This window comes from Onychostoma macrolepis, chromosome 03 (assembly GCF_012432095.1).
Source record: "Onychostoma macrolepis isolate SWU-2019 chromosome 03, ASM1243209v1, whole genome shotgun sequence".
NCBI classification, from domain to species: Eukaryota; Metazoa; Chordata; class Actinopteri; order Cypriniformes; family Cyprinidae; genus Onychostoma; species Onychostoma macrolepis.
This window is the reverse complement of record NC_081157.1, coordinates 36,291,055-36,309,455: the sequence shown is the minus strand read 5'-3', so window position 1 is coordinate 36,309,455 and position 18,401 is coordinate 36,291,055. Positions and strand designations below refer to the sequence as shown.

The following is an 18,401-nucleotide window of genomic DNA, read 5'->3' as shown; positions in this document are numbered from 1 at the left end:
TTGAACTACACTGTAAAAAAAAAAAAGAAAAAAAAGTTGAGTCAACTTAAATTTTAAGGCAACCAGCTTCAGCAGATTTTTGAGTTTGCTCAACTTATTTTTGTGGGACATTCTCAAATTTTTGTTGTATAAACTTAAAACGACAAGTTGAAAAAACTCAAAAATCTGCTGATGCTGGTTGCCTTAAAATTTTCAGTTGGCTCACCTTTTTTTTTTTTTTTTTACAGTGTAGTTGATACAGGAAATCAGCAGTCTAATAAAGAGGTTGACTGGCAAAAAGTATTTTATGTATTTTGAAAATACAAAAATACTAAGATTAAATGTATTTAAATACATTAGACTTTTTTTCTAAGGTATTTAAATACAAAATAGAAAATAGTATTTTGTATTTTAAATACATGTATTTGAAATACTGCCCATCATTGCTTACAGTTGTCTCTGCCTATTGCATTTGCAACTGTGTATTTCACTTGAAGCCTGTTTTGTTTGTACCTTTTATGATTTTCAATATAAAATAAAATAAAATTTACCAGAGGTTCCGTATTTAGATGAATAACGTGATTTAACATATGCACACCAGAACTTTTCACAGTAATATTTCTTGGTGTGATTTGTTTTTGGACTTGTATCTGGGACCAGTATTTATTTACAATATTTGTGTCACTTGTAAATAGACATTACAAATGAAAGTGCTGAAAATCTGTTGTTTTCTGTACTGTCTTTTATCTTAAACAATATATTTTAGTCATTGTAATGCTGCTGCTTTTTTAAATAATTATACAGTGGCCGAGAGAGCTCAATGCACTGCAAATAAAATTTCACAACACAACCAACTAAAGAAACGAACTGCAAATAAAATTCTATATTTGGTTGTGTTGAGAGCATGTGCAGCGTGTTTTTTATTTGTTTGCGTTGTGAGCGTTTGCAGCACCTGCTGTCAAACTGATGAAGAGATTTTCTTGATTTACTGGTGCTTTTTCTATTTGCATGTGTTTTCTGAAGTTGCAATGAGCTCTCTTGGCCACCATAGAATTATATCACTTCGTTGAGAATTGTTTTCTGTAAATGTTTGTTGTCCAGGTTTGTCATTTTTATTCGTTTTTTTCTAAACGTCCTTCATTGTTCATCGTTATTTCAGTTTTAGTGTAGTACATCAATTATTAAAAAAATAAAAATTTTCATATTTTGAGTTAACATTTCATTGTCTTCACTATAAGAAAACATCCAAACTAAGGGTTGATCAACACCAGCATATCATTTATTGTTTTTCTCCAAAAGTGTACAAAAATGAGAAATAAAAAGGGAGGAGAAAAAGATGAGACCAGACTGTGGGAAGTGAAAGAAAGCAAAATCACATTTTATTATAAATTCTTGTAGCAGTTGAGGGCTGATAAAAGTACTGAGACAAAAATAAACCTGATGGGGGACAAAAGAGACAAGTAAAGAGCCAAAAGACCTCCTTCTGCTTTAAGGCCACCTTGTTCCACTGATCAAGTTTTAGATATAGAGTAATACACTTTGCGTACATTTATCTCCTTCGCACTCAACGCATGCGGACAGTAAACAGCATTTAAAAATAATCTTTTGCCACCTTAAATATCCATACATTTACACACTCACACATTTCAAGAACTACAAATCCATCAGAAAAGAGCAAAGAAGAGCGTACCTTTTTCCTGTTTGTTCTGTAGTCTATAAAAGACAGTGAGTGCTTGCAGGATATTGTGTCATTTGTACCTTGGCGCACTGCGTGCAAACACAACTAACAATTGGCATAAACACAGTGATTTGTGTCTGTGAAAAGTTTGTTCCAAAATTAAAAGCACATTTGGAAAGAAAAAAAAAAAATTATATTATGCATTGGAATGAAGACCAAATCATTTACAGAGAGAAAATGAGAAAGTTGATTAAGAAATTTTAAAAAGCTGATGATTTGGGGGAAAAACTCATAGGAAGCTGAAAACAAAGTATTCTTAAAAATGCAACGCGCAAAAAAAACAAAAAGCAACTAAAATGATAAGGCTTAATATGAAAATATTCTTTCCGTTCGTGCCAAGAGCTTTCGATAATTCATCTAAACCTCGCAATGCATTTCAATTTCACAGTCATCTTTAATATATACACACACTGGGACTTTTGTGGCGTTCAAGTTGTTGAAAATATTTGGATGATTTTCAATGGCTTAGCAAGTCTAAAGTCTAAATGGAGAATCTCCTCAAACGTACAGACAAAAGGCCATTGCACTGGAAGGCAGACGAGACATTTGCAAACACAACAAGCCATTATCATGGGCCTAAAACTAAAGGCAAAACTATCTACAGACCACTTCCTTATGGCATTTAACAAATACAGGCTTATCAGAACAGCTTTACCGTGTTACACTAGAAAACCAAAAAAGCAACAGTATTAAAACACAGAGGCATTTCATTCATTAAAAGAAACAACATGATGGCATTAATGATGTTTGTACACAAATACATGAACCTCTGGAGAGGTCACAGTTTATGGCCACAGTGACAATTCACGAGTCACAGTTTCACGCTGACATGTGCATATAAACCTGGGATGGAAGTGTTCATTTAGATGTAAAGCACCCCCTTCCTGCTCAAACCCCAACTGCTGACTGTTTGTCGATTGAAAGTGTAAAAATTATTCATTTAGTGAACAACAGCTTTTAACAATGAACACTAGGGGTGACACCGCTGGATCATTGTGACCCATCCATATTCCTGAGCAATGCTTCCGAGCCACACGGTTACGTGTGTGCTCAAAGTCCCACAAAACCTCGTCACAGAGAAGCCCACAGGAAACAGCCAAAAACTATGCGATGACAGGAAGTGGTGGAGTAGGGAGGGGGGAGGCAATGGTGCAAAGCATCATAAATGTCATTTCCTCTGAGACCTAGTTCCCTGTGAATATCTTAATTTTGTTGTACAAGCTTGGTCCCATGCAGCAAGGCATAAGTACAGTACAGTGCATCACAGTACATTCACTCCGCTTAGTGGTACTTCTGTACAAATGCCTTTACAAGAAATCACTGAACAACAATATAAGAGAAGAAAAACACTAAAATGTGACTAAAATAAGATATACAAGGAATATTTGATACAATGAGCATAGATATCACTAGATGGCATCAATAGATGGCAAAGAATAACCAACATTAGGTCAAATAAGGAATATCATCCAAAACACTAGAGGGCGCCAGAAATGATGGCTGATATAAGACTAAGTTTCTTAAATCTTAATTTGTAATCAAATTAAATTTTAGAGTGGTAAATATTATCTGAGCAAATATTGTGTTTACAACTACATTTGGTAAAAGATGCTCATGCTATAAGAATGATATTGTCTGATTGATCACAGATTTGACAAGATCTGTCAAATACCAATTCTTAATGTAAAAAGATGATAAAACAAGGATGAAAAAGAATGAAAAGTAAGGGGGATGTAAACTCAAGTGAGTTCTTTACAGTACAGTGTACCCTGTAGATTCACAGATAAAATACCCTACGCCAGCAAAGCAGACAAAATAAAAAAAAAGACAGTTTTCCCATTTTAAGGAACGTAGTTAAAAGCCATTTAGTTTGAAAACAGTACAGATTGCTGTAACTGAAATGAGGGACATATATCAATCATAACACAAAATATTTAAGTCCACTATGTACATAAAAGATTGCTGAATAATCTTGATGCAACAACCCAGAATCTTTACCTGAGTGTATGATCTAAACCATCTTGAAACCTTTCACAACAGAAAACCAACTGATACTAGTACTGCCAAACCGGATCGTAATGACGCTAATAAGTGAATCATCCCACCTATAGGGACACAAAGATTTTGGTCACAATCAACTAACTGTTAACTCCACGACACTACAAAAAAAAAAAAAGACATTTTCTAAAGCTAACTGAAAATTAAAACTAAGCAGAGAAGGAAGGGTGGGAGGACAAAAAATAAAAATAAAAATGAACAACAAACAAAAGGGACGCTAATCAACCCTATCACATTGTGGTATATCTGTGATTGTGATATCATGAGAACTGCTTGTGTGCTTGAAATGAGTTTGTGTTTGTGTGGAAGCATGTGTGTATTGATGTGGGCAGAGTATATAAACGGTCATCATCACTGGCTAGGGAGGGGAAATGTGCTTTGGAAATCACTGAGGATTATGGCGTCTTGGTGATGCTCTCTGCATCCTTGGAGGCCCAGAGCTCCTTGTGCTGCTTGCGCCCGAAGCCCTCGTCGTAGTTCCCTTTACTCTTGAAGAGCTGCTGGAAGTGTGGTTTGCAGTAGAACTCCCCCTGCAGCGCTGCATAGGTCCCCAGACTGCAGAAGCCAAGAGATAATATACATGAAAAAAATAATAAATGTTACTGCATTAAATTGACAAATCAAGTGATGTCTTACAAATGTCTTTACTATTGCAAATAAATGCTGTTCTTTTGAGCGTTCTATTAATCTAAAAAACAAACCAAAAAAAAACAAATCAGCATATCAGAATGATTTCTGAAGGATCATGTGACACTGAAAACTGGACAAATTCAGCGCTGCAATCACAGGAATAAATAGATTTTTTAAATATATTCAAATAGAAAACGGTTATTTGTAATTATAACAATATTACTGTTTGCACTGTATTTCTGATCAGATACATGCACCCTTGGAGAGCAAAAAGGATTTATTACAAAAGAAGACTTCTTTCAGTTTACAACTCCTGTTTAACTGCTCTAGTTTTTGGGGTTTTCTCAGGCTGTGCTGGTGAGGAAGTGACTAACCTGAGTTTGGTGTTGCAATGCTTGCAGCAGAAGCACGTGGCGTGGAAGATGAGGTTGTTGGCCACCAATCTCTCCATCGGATACACGGTTTTCTCACATGATGCACACGTCTCTTTCTGGGTCTTGAAACTGAAAGACTGGTAGGAAACGCAAGTAAAGACATTGGTTTTCAATCAAAGAGCAGATCAAAATATCACTAAATGACATCAGAATATTGACTTGCACTGACTGTGCATGAGACATAAAAACTTATATTAAAAGGTACTTTAGTTTTGAAGCTTTACTTTTCCTTATCAGCATCTATCCTTAGTACAAATCTTACAGTCATATTCTAGAGAAGTAAAAAAAAATCTAATGCATTATATACAGTGAGGAAAATAAGTATTTGAACACCCTGCTATTTTGCAAGTTCTCCCACTTAGAAATCATGGAGGGGTCTGAAATTGTCATCGTAGGTGCATGTCCACTGTGAGAGACAATCTAAAAAAAAAAATCCAGAAATCACAATGTATGATTTTTTAACTATTTATTTGTATGATACAGCTGCAAATAAGTATTTGAACACCTGAGAAAATCAGTGTTAATATTTGGTACAGTAGCCTTTGTTTGCAATTACAGAGGTCAAACGCTTTCCTGTAGTTTTCACCAGGTTTGCACACACTGCAGGAGGGATTTTGGCCCACTCCTCCACACAGATCTTCTCTAGATCAGTCAGGTTTCTGGCCTGTCGCTGAGAAACACGGAGTTTGAGCTCCTCCAAAGATTCTCTATTGGGTTTAGGTCTGGAGACTGGCTCGGCCACGCCAGAACCTTGATATGCTTCTTACAGAGCCACTCCTTGGTTATCCTGGCTGTGTGCTTCGGGTCATTGTCATGTTGGAAGACCCAGCCTCGACCCATCTTCAATGCTCTAACTGAGGGAAGGAGGTTGTTCCCCAAAATCTCGCAATACATGGCCCCGGTCATCCTCTCCTTAATACAGTGCAGTCGCCCTGTCCCATGTGCAGAAAAACACCCCAAAGCATGATGCTACCACCCCATGCTTCACAGTAGGGATGGTGTTCTTGGGATGGTACTCATCATTCTTCTTCCTCCAAACACGTTTAGTGGAATTATGACCAAAAGTTCTATTTTGGTCTCATCTGACCACATGACTTTCTCCCATGACTCCTCTGGATCATCCAAATGGTCATTGGCAAACTTAAGTCGGGCCTGGACATGTGCTGGTTTAAGCAGGGGAACCTTCCGTGCCATGCATGATTTCAAACCATGACGCCTTAGTGTATTACCAACAGTAACCTTGGAAACGGTGGTCCCAGCTCTTTTCAGGTCATTGACCAGCTCCTCCCGTGTAGTTCTGGGCTGATTTCTCACCTTTCTTAGGATCATTGAGACCCCACGGTGAGATCTTGCATGGAGCCCCAGTCCGAGGAGATTGACAGTCATGTTTAGCTTCTTCCATTTTCTAATGATTGCTCCAACAGTGGACCTTTTTCACCAAGCTGCTTGGCAATTTCCCGTAGCCCTTTCCAGCCTTGTGGAGGTGTACAATTTTGTCTCTAGTGTCTTTGGACAGCTCTTTGGTCTTGGCCATGTTAGTAGTTGGATTCTTACTGATTGTATGGGGTGGACAGGTGTCTTTATGCAGCTAACGACCTCAAACAGGTGCATCTAATTTAGGATAATAAATGGAGTGGAGGTGGACATTTTAAAGGCAGACTAACAGGTCTTTGAGGGTCAGAATTCTAGCTGATAGACAGGTGTTCAAATACTTATTTGCAGCTGTATCATACAAATAAATAGTTAAAAATCATACATTGTGATTTCTGGATTTTTTTTAGATTATGTCTCTCACAGTGGACATGCACCTCGATGACAATTTCAGACCCCTCCATGATTTCTAAGTGGGAGAACTTGCAAAATAGCAGGGTGTTCAAATACTTATTTTCCTCACTGTATTTTCAACTTAATGCATTATTAAAATGCATTTAATCTTTTATTTATTAAATGTATTATAAAATAATATGTATAAAAGATAATGAATTATGTTCAAAACCCCATGGAGGAACAAAACAGATTGCTTTACTTGACAAAACTAGTACCAGAGGGAGTGCTGGTACTAAAAGAAAAGAAAAGACTAGAAGGATGTGAATAAAGCGACATACCTTAGAACGCTGAACGGGCTTGTCATCAGACGTGTTCCTGTTGTCCTGGAAACAAACAAACAAAAAGAGAAAATGAAGCCGGTGGTCCTAAGACAGGTTACCCATGGCAACACTTTTTCAGACAGCCTTGTGAACACCACAGCATAATCCCGCCATCATCACTACTGTTCTTTTAACCTGACACGCTCCAAAAATGTTCCTGCAGTGCCTCCTATATCCCTCCATCTGGCCGTATGCTCTTACAAGCACCTTTTGTCCGTGTACCTACACGCACAAATGCATGAAGAGGGATCAACGAAGCCTAAGCCTGGTGAGCGTTTCTAACTCGATCACCCTTTGAAATAAATGCCCTGCTCACACACTCTTTTGGTTTCAGCCGGTCTAAAGCTACAATATGACATTACATAACACAAACCATGTCCCACGGTCAACTCTGCACCAAATATTCGAAACAGCTGCCAGCCTGAACAGGCCACCAAATTACGCACAGGAGAGATTGGGAATTTAAGCAGCAAGTGTTTACGAAAGATTTCAGACAAAATGCTAATGACAGGGTCCAGGTTTGGGACACACCTGCACAACACTGAGGCAGCAACAAAGGATTCTGAGAACAGACCCACAGAGAGTCTAAAATGTTTTTAATGCAGTGCAGTATAAGAATCATCTGCTGAGCTGACAGGTTTTTATGTAACTGCTCAGGTCTGTCAGAAAGCCAAGAGCAGATCTCCACCTCCACTACAGCATCTATACTTGTCTCTTTCGTGGAAATCAAGAGCTTAAATCGCACACAGATCTGCTGGTATAACGGCTCACACTCATGCCCACTGTTGTTGTGCCTCCAAAAAAAAAAAAGAAAGAAAGTTTTTGCTTGGCTCAGACAGGCAGCGCACGTATCAGTAATGACCATTATATCACATCAGACATTCAATAACACCACTTTTCACAAATTACAGCCATTATCGAGAGGGACTTCATGCTCTCACTCACATACTATCAAAGACCGGAAATGAGATTACAAGCTCTCAGCTCTCATGATAATATTTGCTTAAAAACAGAATCAGACAAGAATGCTATCAGTATCAGGTACACGTTTAAAAAAAATAAAATAAAAAAAAAATTGTGATTTTAACAGTAAAAGGCTGCAAAAATGCTACAGTACAAACCTGTTAATTGTTTAACAGTAAGTTTCTGTACTATATACAGCAAATAACTAATTACATTTAACAGTAAAAAACTTAAATATAGTTTTTGAAAAAGTGAAAAACCATAAATTGATATTACCAGAACTCTTTACTTTCTCAGCTTGTGGAAAAACTGCTCGTGATTCATCATGTGACTCGTCACCACCTGTTTTTGGTGGTTAGTGTATTACAAATGGTACAAAACAGATATTAGTACTTTAGTAGGTTGGTATATTAAGTCTGTAAAACCTGAAATGTTGCTACCATATTTTTTTATAGTAAATTTCTGGCAAAAACAGCAGGTGGTATTTTACCGTAAATGTCACTTATTTTATTTTTATTTTTTTAAACAGAATACTAACAAATTCTCTTGAATCACTGCATCCTAAATCATTTATTAAGGATTACATTTTCAATGTAAAACCAAGCTATTTTGTGATTTGTTAACTGCAATAGGTAATTAACTAGAATAATAATAAAGTGCAGTAATTTTAATTTTAAGAATTTTTAAAATCTTTTTCAAACACATACACACCACCACCACCAACATGATTGTTTTCATTCCATGCTGTGAAAAAGATGCATTCAATAGATATACAACATAAAACATTACAATTCTCATAACAGAATAAAAGTAACACTATTCTGAATTTGCATTGCCACATTTCAAAGCATGTGTTGCAAAAGGAAGTACAATGGGTGTCTGCATCGGCTTGTGAAGTGTTTTATTGTACAATATATAATGTGTTCATCCCCTGGTCACTAAAGAAAGAACCATTTACTATGTATTAGCCAATGCTATGCAGTAAAACGAGAAGCCAACATGATTAAGCTTTATCTGATAAAGTCACAACACACCCTGAGAGCAAGACAACCCTCAGCCCACTTCCTGTTTCAGAGCGTTTGTGTAACACGTTTGTTTCAGAGCCATTGCTCAAGAAATTTACATTTTTGTGTGCATTTAGCATGAATAATCAAAAACACCATTTACATTTAAAGAAACTGTGAAAAAGGAGCCTTAAAATTATTACTAATGTTTCTATTACTATTACAAAAAAATAAAAAGTTTTAGGCACTTTGTCTTCTAGTTAGCAGAAGTGCAATAAAATGATGCCACTAACGATTAAATCCAAAACAAAGATGCTTGGGTCAATCACAGTTGAAATGGTGGCAAAAACGGGATTAGAGATGTGTGAGCGCGTTAATACACACACACACACACACACACACACACACACAAGAGAAGCACACAAAGCAATGGAGCAGGGTACTATCTCAGCTTGTGCCATCTGTCCCTTTTTGCCTTATTTGTACATAAGATGAAGAAAAACACACTCTCTCACCACACACATGCAGATAGCACTGCTGCCCAACCGTCTGCACTGTGGCAGGAAGGAGTGATGACACATCTTCCTGTGCTCTGCTCTGATGCACTTTATGATGATGAGGTCCAATCTGCCCTCCCTAGAGACCCTCAAAAATCAGTCATCAGCTGACATGCACACTGAGACAGCTTTAGTGCTGTATGCATGCCATATGCAGTCATAAGACCCTGAAGATCACTGCATTACAGTTCACATTACCAGCTCCTCGGAGTTTCACAATGACACACTCAAAAAAAAAAAACACCATGTTACCTTTAAAGTTCAACCTTGTTTCAAAAACACTGCCTTGCATGTGAATGTCACAAGAAAAGAAATGCAATCAGGCCATTAAATATAAAGTGATCATTATAGTGTATTCATTTTTCAGAGTCCGTTTATACTCTAATAGGTATTTTAGATATAGCCATAATACCAATTTTTAAAAAAAGTTGCACCTCAAACATGGCACTGTGCATTAGTGATTTTACCACAGAGTATTTTTATGCATGATATCAAGCACAATGAAGATACAAATCTTCAAAAGGAAAGTAAAAAAAAATAAAAAAATTTTTATATAAATAACATTATTTTTAAAATTGAACAATACTTTAAATGATAATATTTAACATAATTGCCCATTACAACATTAAAATAAATTAAATAATTACATTAATATAATAATCAAGCATCATCAAGTTTGAGATAACTGGCCATCACAACAGTATTCTAAAGTTCGGACTACACAGAACTGTGCAAAAGAAAGTGAGGTAAAGAGAGAGTGCAAGACACAGCGAGCTAAACATCTACCCAAATTCAAAATTACAGCCAACCAGATGGACTGTGGGCAATTCTGTGACCCGGGCTAGTATGTATACATATTTGAACCTTTGCTCCCCTCTCAGACACTGACAGATTTGTGATCCCCTACCATTACCAAAGGTCAGTATTTTACTCTCTCTCACAGCCACACACCGAGCACACACAACATTCACTCTCCATTACTCTTCCTCTATAGTACTGGACTGCAGACGCTCTTTTAATCTCATTAGCTGGACAAAATCCCATCAGCTGCTCCCCATGGGTCCAGACAGCCAGGGGAATAAGCAGGAGTTCAGTGGACTGAGGAGGCAACAACCATCATGTGGTTAACCCACGCAACCCCTGTTCACCTTGTGTCTAATACATCTTGTGATCTTTCAGATGTGATCTGGGATGCACAGAACCATTACATTTGTGCTACCACTGCAAATTGCCCACAGAATATCTGACTCAACGTGCAGTGCCATGCATTTTAGATGACAGTTAATAATGGGTGTAAATGGCAATCTGTTTTGGGCGACCACTTGTAGATGGATCCTCTGGAATATTAGGTAAAAACAGGCCAACCTAGACATGGAGTGAATGATTTGGCTGACGTCCCTTTTGCCACAATCTGCCGAGCTAATAATTCTTAAAGAACAAGAGAAATGAGTCAGATTTAGAAGACAAAACTCTTTTGTCAAGATTCCTGGCAACACAGATAAGATGTTCATGCAGAAACCCTGAGGGAGTCTGGCTGGGCGCCATGAATGAGAAGCAATGTTTTAAAAGACGCTGGAAGGCACATTTTTGCAAAACTCAAGCTATGATTGATCTCCCTGTAACCAGAAAAGCAAAATGAGCCTTCAGGCAGCAAAACACATACATTCATTTACCAGTTGACACATTAGGGTTAGTCGTCCTCCACTAGTGCTTATCAATAAGGCATTTTCCAAAAGATTCCATTATTTTGTGCATTTCTCCACTGCAATGCATTGCTTACTTTCAGTTTAGATGGATAACTCACAGGAGACATAAAACAGAAAGCAAATACTCAAAGCCTTGGCTGCCAATTACTCTTGTATCTAGATATATGACGGTTGTATACGTTTTAAATGAAAGCTTCAGTTTGGCTTAGCCAAATTTCTACCTCATGTTTTGTTTCGCACCATCGTTAGACCCAAGTGCTTTTCCAATTATTATAGTGCTCGTTTTCATAAGTCACAGCTGACTGAATTCTTGCTGAGAGCAGAAACGCCCTGTGTCAGAGACAACGATTGCGTGAAAGTATTTGCATGAGGATGCAGAAAACGCTAAGGTTTAAACACTTCTAAAGAAGAACGTGAAAGTCTTTGCCAATGCGTTGAGCCGCAGACAGAAGCTGATGCTGGAGTGTACACACGGATGTGAAACTGTAAAATGTGTTTAGGCAGAAAAAAAAAAAATCTGAAGACGACTGTACAGGATGTTTTAAAGAGAAGGCTTGTGGGCAGGGTTGTAGAGGAACAGTCTAATGTTTCATTTAACTCCAGAGTACACCTTTGACCAAGAGAAAGTGCACGGTGTAAAATTTCACCTGTTAAAGCTGAAGTGGCGCCACTAGAACACAACTGCAAAAATAATAATCGTTTTCAAACACGTTTTAAAAAGAATCTCCCCCCATTTTCTGTAACTTCAGTTTATGTTTGCTACACGTCGCAAAACACTTGCAAAAATGAGCAGAAAACCACTGGATCATTACTTAGAACGGTACTGCTAGGACACATCCCTTTTTTGAATCCTTTCACACATGTTCAGACAGAGTTCGAAACTTGATCTAGGCACTTCGTGGTACTTCACAAAACACAGCCATCAGCATCTACCATACCGTGATCTTATCACAAGGAAGGGAGTGCATTTTGCAATCAGAAATCATAAAGCATTCACAGAAGTACTGCCAAGAGACATTGCTCTTTTCAAATGGAATTTGACAAACATGGTAGAGATGGCAAACCTCTTCTCCTTTGCCCTTTCACGGGACATTTCACACATTTTCACACAGGAAAGCCATTTTAGCACAAAAACAATCTGCAACAAAAGAGCCCCTATATGAAGGCTAGAAGTGTTCAATATGTCTCAAATTGGGTTAAACTCAATGCCGGTAAGGGCTTGACAGGCCAAACAAACTTAACACCCAAAACCTGCATTAACATAAAAATACATATTACACCACAAATACATACATGAACCAACATTGAAGTCAAAGACATACTGCTAGGACACCACAGATAACCACTGCATCGACTACAGTTAGTCACTCAGTGGAAAGTTCTATTTAGGCCTATGGAGCAAGCCTAATTTCTTCTCTTTCTCCATATAAGGAGACAGTTTTTGCAAGGGAAAAAAAGGGTTCCATTATCACTCTGCAGAGGCTGTCCCAGAGTCCTTGTTGGCATAATTTCATTAGTATGGAGATCTAAGAATAGTCAAGAGACTAAGAGTAGACCATGGACTAGAACCTCAGTGTGTGACATTCAGCTCAAACAGGAACATCACTGATGCACAGCGTGCAAAAGAAAATACTGCATTTGATGGTAGACTTGAACAGACTTGAATGAATAAACTCACCTAGATGGCCATGATTAAATTATTTGATATTGTCAAGAATAAGAATTTGAAGAAAGAAAAAAAAAAATCCACTATGGATGATTTCTTGGGGCCTCCCAAATACTTTTAAGTTCCTGCAAGTTACAACGTTTTGAAACACCTGGAATGACATCCCTCCACGTTCGTTTCTGACAACTGGACAGTTGACGCCGCAGGCTGTCATCTCCACCTGAATAATCTGCGTATACAATCTTCAGGGCTTAGTTTCATCTGAAAACCCCGAGGGCCTCTGCCGTCTGCTCTTAACTTCAGCGTACAAGAGATTGACACCTCTAATGAAAGAAGCCATCATTAAAAAGCAACACTCGGAAAGAGGTCACATTCAAGTTTATTTGTACCATTTGCTTGAGCATTCGCAATCTCTCATGCACATCGTTTGTAAAACAGGCATTTTCCTCATGCTGCTGAATGCCCAATGGAGCCAATTTAACGGAGAAAGTACATATGTTTAATCAGACAATCCACTGGCAGATGGTGATCCCTAACCGCCAAAACAAAGTGCCACTATCACTAATGACTGCCACGAACAGTCCGAAAGAAATGGGAGCTTTAAAGACTAAAGATACACACATTTAAGCTTTATTGGTTATACAACAGTTCCTCAAATTTGATTCAGTAGTGATATTTACTGTAAAATTGTGGTGTTTCACTCTGGAGTATGCAGAATGGAAGTGGGGCAAGTTTTTCAAAGTGGAAGTCAAAGCATCTACATATTCTCTCACACATGAGCTTTTTGTGTGTTTTTTTTTCCCCTCAATGTGTAGGAAGTGAGAAAATCCCTGTCGCTGAAGAACACATACGCGGTTCCAAACCAGGAACACGCAAAACTTCATTGTAATTTTAGAACTATTTTCGTTGTACAAAATAACTGGCAAATTTTTGTCTGCAACAAGATGCTCAATAATATTCAGGCTATTAGAACTTGCATTTATACTGCAATAATGAATATCATCACAACTGTGACTACCTGCAGTTTCAGGTCTACAACAGAATCGCTGTCAAGCGTGATATTTCTTGTATTGTCAAAATGATAATCATCTAAAACTGGCCAATATACATTTCTTCCCATTATTATTGTGTGAATATATGGTTTCAGCCAGCTGATGCTGGGCAGGAGTTAAACAAACATGTAACCATGACAACATTAGGCTGAGATTCACATGTAAAAAGCATTTACATAAATTTCCACATAAAACCTATGCCTAGTCCTAGTCGCTGCTTTCCATGATACAATGACAAAAAGAAAGGATGTTTGTCTATATGAAAGCAGCCTAGAGTTTAGGCTACATTTGGGCTGAGTAATGAATCTCAATTAATAATGTCACACACAGAAACAAACAGAATGTGAAACCTGAATACACTACAAGCCACTTTGGATAAACGTGTCTGCCAAATGATGAATAAATTTCATCAGGAGAAAAGATGCATTAGACACAGACAGGCTGGGCTATTTTATGTAATCAAGCAACATATAACGGAAAAGATGCACCGTTACACTGAGAGGAAGTACGAAAAATGTATTGTTAAAAAAAAAAAAAAACACATGTAAGTTTACCGCTGCTTCAGTACCGGTCCAGCTTTCCGTGAACTAAACTGGGTCGACGAAAACCAGATGTCAAAACCAGAAGGCTTTGTTTTCGGTCTAAATTCATCTGGAAACAGGCATCTTCAAGAAAACACACATGACAGCTTTGGACCCTGAGACCTAGCCTCCCACAACACAGGTCTGATTAGTATTCATATTCTGTATCCAACCCTAAAGCTCACATAAATACATCTCTACAGTAAGCAAATCATCTGATCTGATGGATCACTGCAACACTAGTAAGTCCGAGCCCAGTATCCCACAGTTAGCTCTTGATAGCACTCTTGCTAGCGGACTGCACCTCACCACAATAGACGACGAGGGGGTCGCTGGGTTCACTGGCTGCAGCTGAATCAAAGCGGAGAAACTCACCATCTGGGTCTCCTTATCAGTCTGCTGAAGAGAAAGGGGATGAGAGATCTGCTGCCCTGTCCGGTCCGGTCCGGTCCACTCACTGTGCGCGACTCGGTTGAAATCTCATTCGTTTCCTCCGCTCGTCTAAACGATTAACTTCTCCGGTTGAGCTAAATGAAACGTACCAGCACACGAGCTTGACGTGCTTTCCCCCCACCTCTCTTTTCAACGGACGTTTTTTCTCTCTCTCTCTTTCTCTCCTCATCACGCCTTTTTTTTATTCAGCAGGATGTCGCACGCGATTGGACGCCGCTCGTGCCGCGTCCTCGCGCTCTCCTCCCACCTCTGAATGTAGGTACATTTTCTGAGGAGACTCTGGCGAGAAATAGCCATATTACCTCATGGATTCCTAATTCCTCGCCTGTTTCTTTCCCGCTGTCTTTATTCAGTCATTAGTGACTAATATGTGAGGTAAGTAAGAGGCAACCGGGATAATTCGTTTTTAGCCATCGTAATTTAGCTTCGACTGACATCTCTACAACGTAATGGATACTGATGGATTAGTAATGGTCATATTTTACCAAAGACTACAGAATACTTTGATTTTATACTCACCGACCGTCATGTCGTTCCAATATGGCCTGTATTTATTTTCTTCTTTGCAGCACTTACAGGGTTAGTTCACCAAAAATGAAAATTAGCCCATGTTTATTCACCCTCACAGCATCCTACACTGTTTAAAAAAAAAAAAAAAGTTGAGCCAACTTAAAATTTTATGTCAACCAGCTTCAACAGATTTTTGAGTTTTCTCAACTTGTTTATACAAAAAAAATTTGAGAATCTCCCACAAAAATAAGTTGAGAAAACTCAAAAATCTGCTGAAGCTGGTTGCCTTAATATTTTAAGTTGGCTCAACTTTTTTTTTTTTTTTTTTTACAGTGTAGGTGTGTATTACTTTCTTCTTTCACACAAATCCAATCAGAGTTATATTAAAAATTATCTTTGCTCTTACAAGCGTTAGAAAGGTAGTAGTTTTTTTTTTTTTTTTAACAGTCCAAAAGTAGTCAAATAAAGCGCATCCATCCATAATAAAACGTGCCTCACGCGGCTCCGGGGGGTGAATTGTTGGTGTACTAACCTGGACAATTTGCGGAATCTTAAATCTGTCAATATTCAAAAATGACATCAGTTTAAACATCATTAAAGCCTTGTAAAAGTAGGCTATGCAACTCATGTGCAACATTCCAAGTCTTCCGAAGTCATAATAATATAGAGAAGAGCAGAACCAAATTTAAGTTCATTAAATGGTCATGAAACCCCCTGTTTCAGCACTGGTTAGTTCTCACCACAGTTTTAAAAACTTAAAAAGTGGGCGTGGTGCACTGTGAGTGGAGGGGGAAGAGGGGAGACAGACAACACACACAGCTTCGGGTTCATACAGTTTCATTTCACCCATCGAGTTAAAAACAAATAAATGCACAACCATTTGCACTCTGCATCCAAAACATATGCGCTGTTGCACCTCTGATCAGGCCCATAGCCAGCTGAGGTCACAGAGGTCCGGACCTCGTATATTTTTCATGTTCAAAAATCTAATTTGTTCTCTGAATGACTAATTTGCTGTTGAACTCCTCATTTGAATGTCTGCTTGACATGTATAATTCAGTTTAGACAGTTTGCAAGAATGTTTAGTGTCCGTCCATGGTGTTAAAATGATCGCTGCGAGACTCTGGCGGAGTGAAAGAGGTGATAAGAGAGAGTTGTGAGTGAGGGCGCGGGCGCCCATGTTACCAGATCCATTATAAGCGTTTTTGGGATCTGTCTTTTCCACTTAATTTAACACTTTCGAAAGTTAATAAAGTAGGAAGTTGCAGTTTAGGGTCAGTGATATCTTTATCTTATTTTATTTGCAAAAGATTTTAAATAATTTCAGTTTATTTTTATTTATTTTTCATTTTTTGTTTGTTTTTTGGCACTTAAACTGACAGTAATCCAAAAATCCCATGGACAGGTTATTGCTGACAGGATACGACATTCAATAAGGGAAACGTAAAAAAATTAAATAAAAACATTATTAGTCAGAAACGTTATCAATGCTATCAAAAATAGTAGCATACACTAGTACACAGATCTGTAGAACAAGTAGGTTACAGAAGGTAATGAAATTCGCAAACACTAGCCATGAAAAAGTCAATGCTGTCATTCAGTATAGTAGTTAAATTTTCACAAAGCATGCTATATAGGCCTAAACAGTCATAAGAGCACTAGACAAAGTTATCAGCTATATAGCAATGGTTATTAATAAAAAATGCTAACAGTATTGTTGCATGAATAATAAACAACTGATAAGATTATCCACCGTTAACTGTAGAAAAGTATTAACAAATTTTGATGCAATTAATAGGGTATGATTTAAAAATGATCAATGACTCCAACCAATCCCCCATGGCCTTTAAATGGTCATGAAACCCCTGTTTCAACACTGGTTAGTTCTCACCACAGTTTTAAAAAATGCTAAAAAAGTGGAGGGGTGCGTGCGAGTGGAGGGGGAAGAGGGTTAAAGGTCCTTGTATACTGAGTCTGAAATTTTCACATGCATTTTCCCATTTTTTCGTATTCGTAATCCTTTCCTATCAAAATGCATGCTACGGATGCGAAAACGCAGAAAATCAAACCTGATCCGAATTTATGACAGACGAAAGTTTCGGAGGCAGTGTATAAATGTGATTAACACAACGTGAGGTCATATTTATTTTTTAATGTGCGAAAATTTCAGACTCAGTGTGCAATGATCTTAAGGCTAGAAGGGATACGTTTGGCACTACTGGGCATGCGCACATCAATACGGCGTAATTTGTCGTCACACTGTACAACAATTACAATTTTTCATTATTGTAAGGGGTAGGTTTAGGTAGGTGTAGATGTTAATAAAACACAATCTAATAGGTAGAAAATTAATTTCATTGTTAATTTCCGGTCAGAGCTGTATCCCTTCTAGCCACAACCCGGGGAAGAGGAGAGACAGACAACACAGTCCCATCTAGTTAAAAACACAAATAAATGCATGCACAGCCATTTGCACTCTGCATCCAAAACATATATATGAACACGCTGTTGCACCTCTGATAATGACTGATTATTCTGCAGTGATTGCAGACGGGTTGTGTCAAGGAGCTGTAAAAACGGTTACACTCACTGAATCGCGTTTGTGCCGAACTCTTATTACAAAGCAAAAACAAACACTCTCCTTTGATCCATGAACGTTTCTCTCAGTTAATGTATGCGGTCTCATAATCTGAAGCATCTGTCATAGCAAATCAACATATGCTGTTGTGAATAATCAAGCAAAGGGTTTTCTCATAGGATATGATGATGCAGTCTCGATGAATAATTTAATAGACACCGATGCATCATCGATGTACTATAGTCCTTTGCCACATCACAAATTGTGACGTCAACACGATGTAGATTTTAAACCCAGAAGATGAAAATAGTGCAAAAAAGCTTAAAATTAACCTATTTTCTCCAA

The 18,401-nt window shown here is 38.0% G+C and overlaps 1 protein-coding gene across 1 annotated transcript; it reads right to left on the bottom strand.

Moving 5' to 3' along the window:
• Positions 1-1,336: 1,336 nt before the first annotated feature.
• Positions 1,337-15,130, bottom strand: limd2 (LIM domain containing 2). Its single transcript, XM_058771723.1, has 4 exons — positions 14,891-15,130; positions 6,945-6,989; positions 4,780-4,916; positions 1,337-4,330 (listed from the first exon to the last, which is right to left on the bottom strand). The coding sequence occupies exons 1-4, from the start codon at positions 14,891-14,893 to the stop codon at positions 4,171-4,173; spliced, it is 345 nt and encodes a 114-aa protein (XP_058627706.1). The 5' UTR covers positions 14,894-15,130; the 3' UTR covers positions 1,337-4,170.
• Between the last annotated feature and the right edge of the window lie 3,271 nt (positions 15,131-18,401).

Coding starts and splice junctions, on each gene's coding strand:
- limd2 (XM_058771723.1), bottom strand. Junction 4,917..6,944: donor AGCCCGTTCAGCGTTCTAAG/GTATGTCGCTTT, acceptor GTTTCCTACCAG/TCTTTCAGTTTCAAGACCCA. Junction 4,331..4,779: donor CATTGCAACACCAAACTCAG/GTTAGTCACTTC, acceptor TGGCTTCTGCAG/TCTGGGGACCTATGCAGCGC.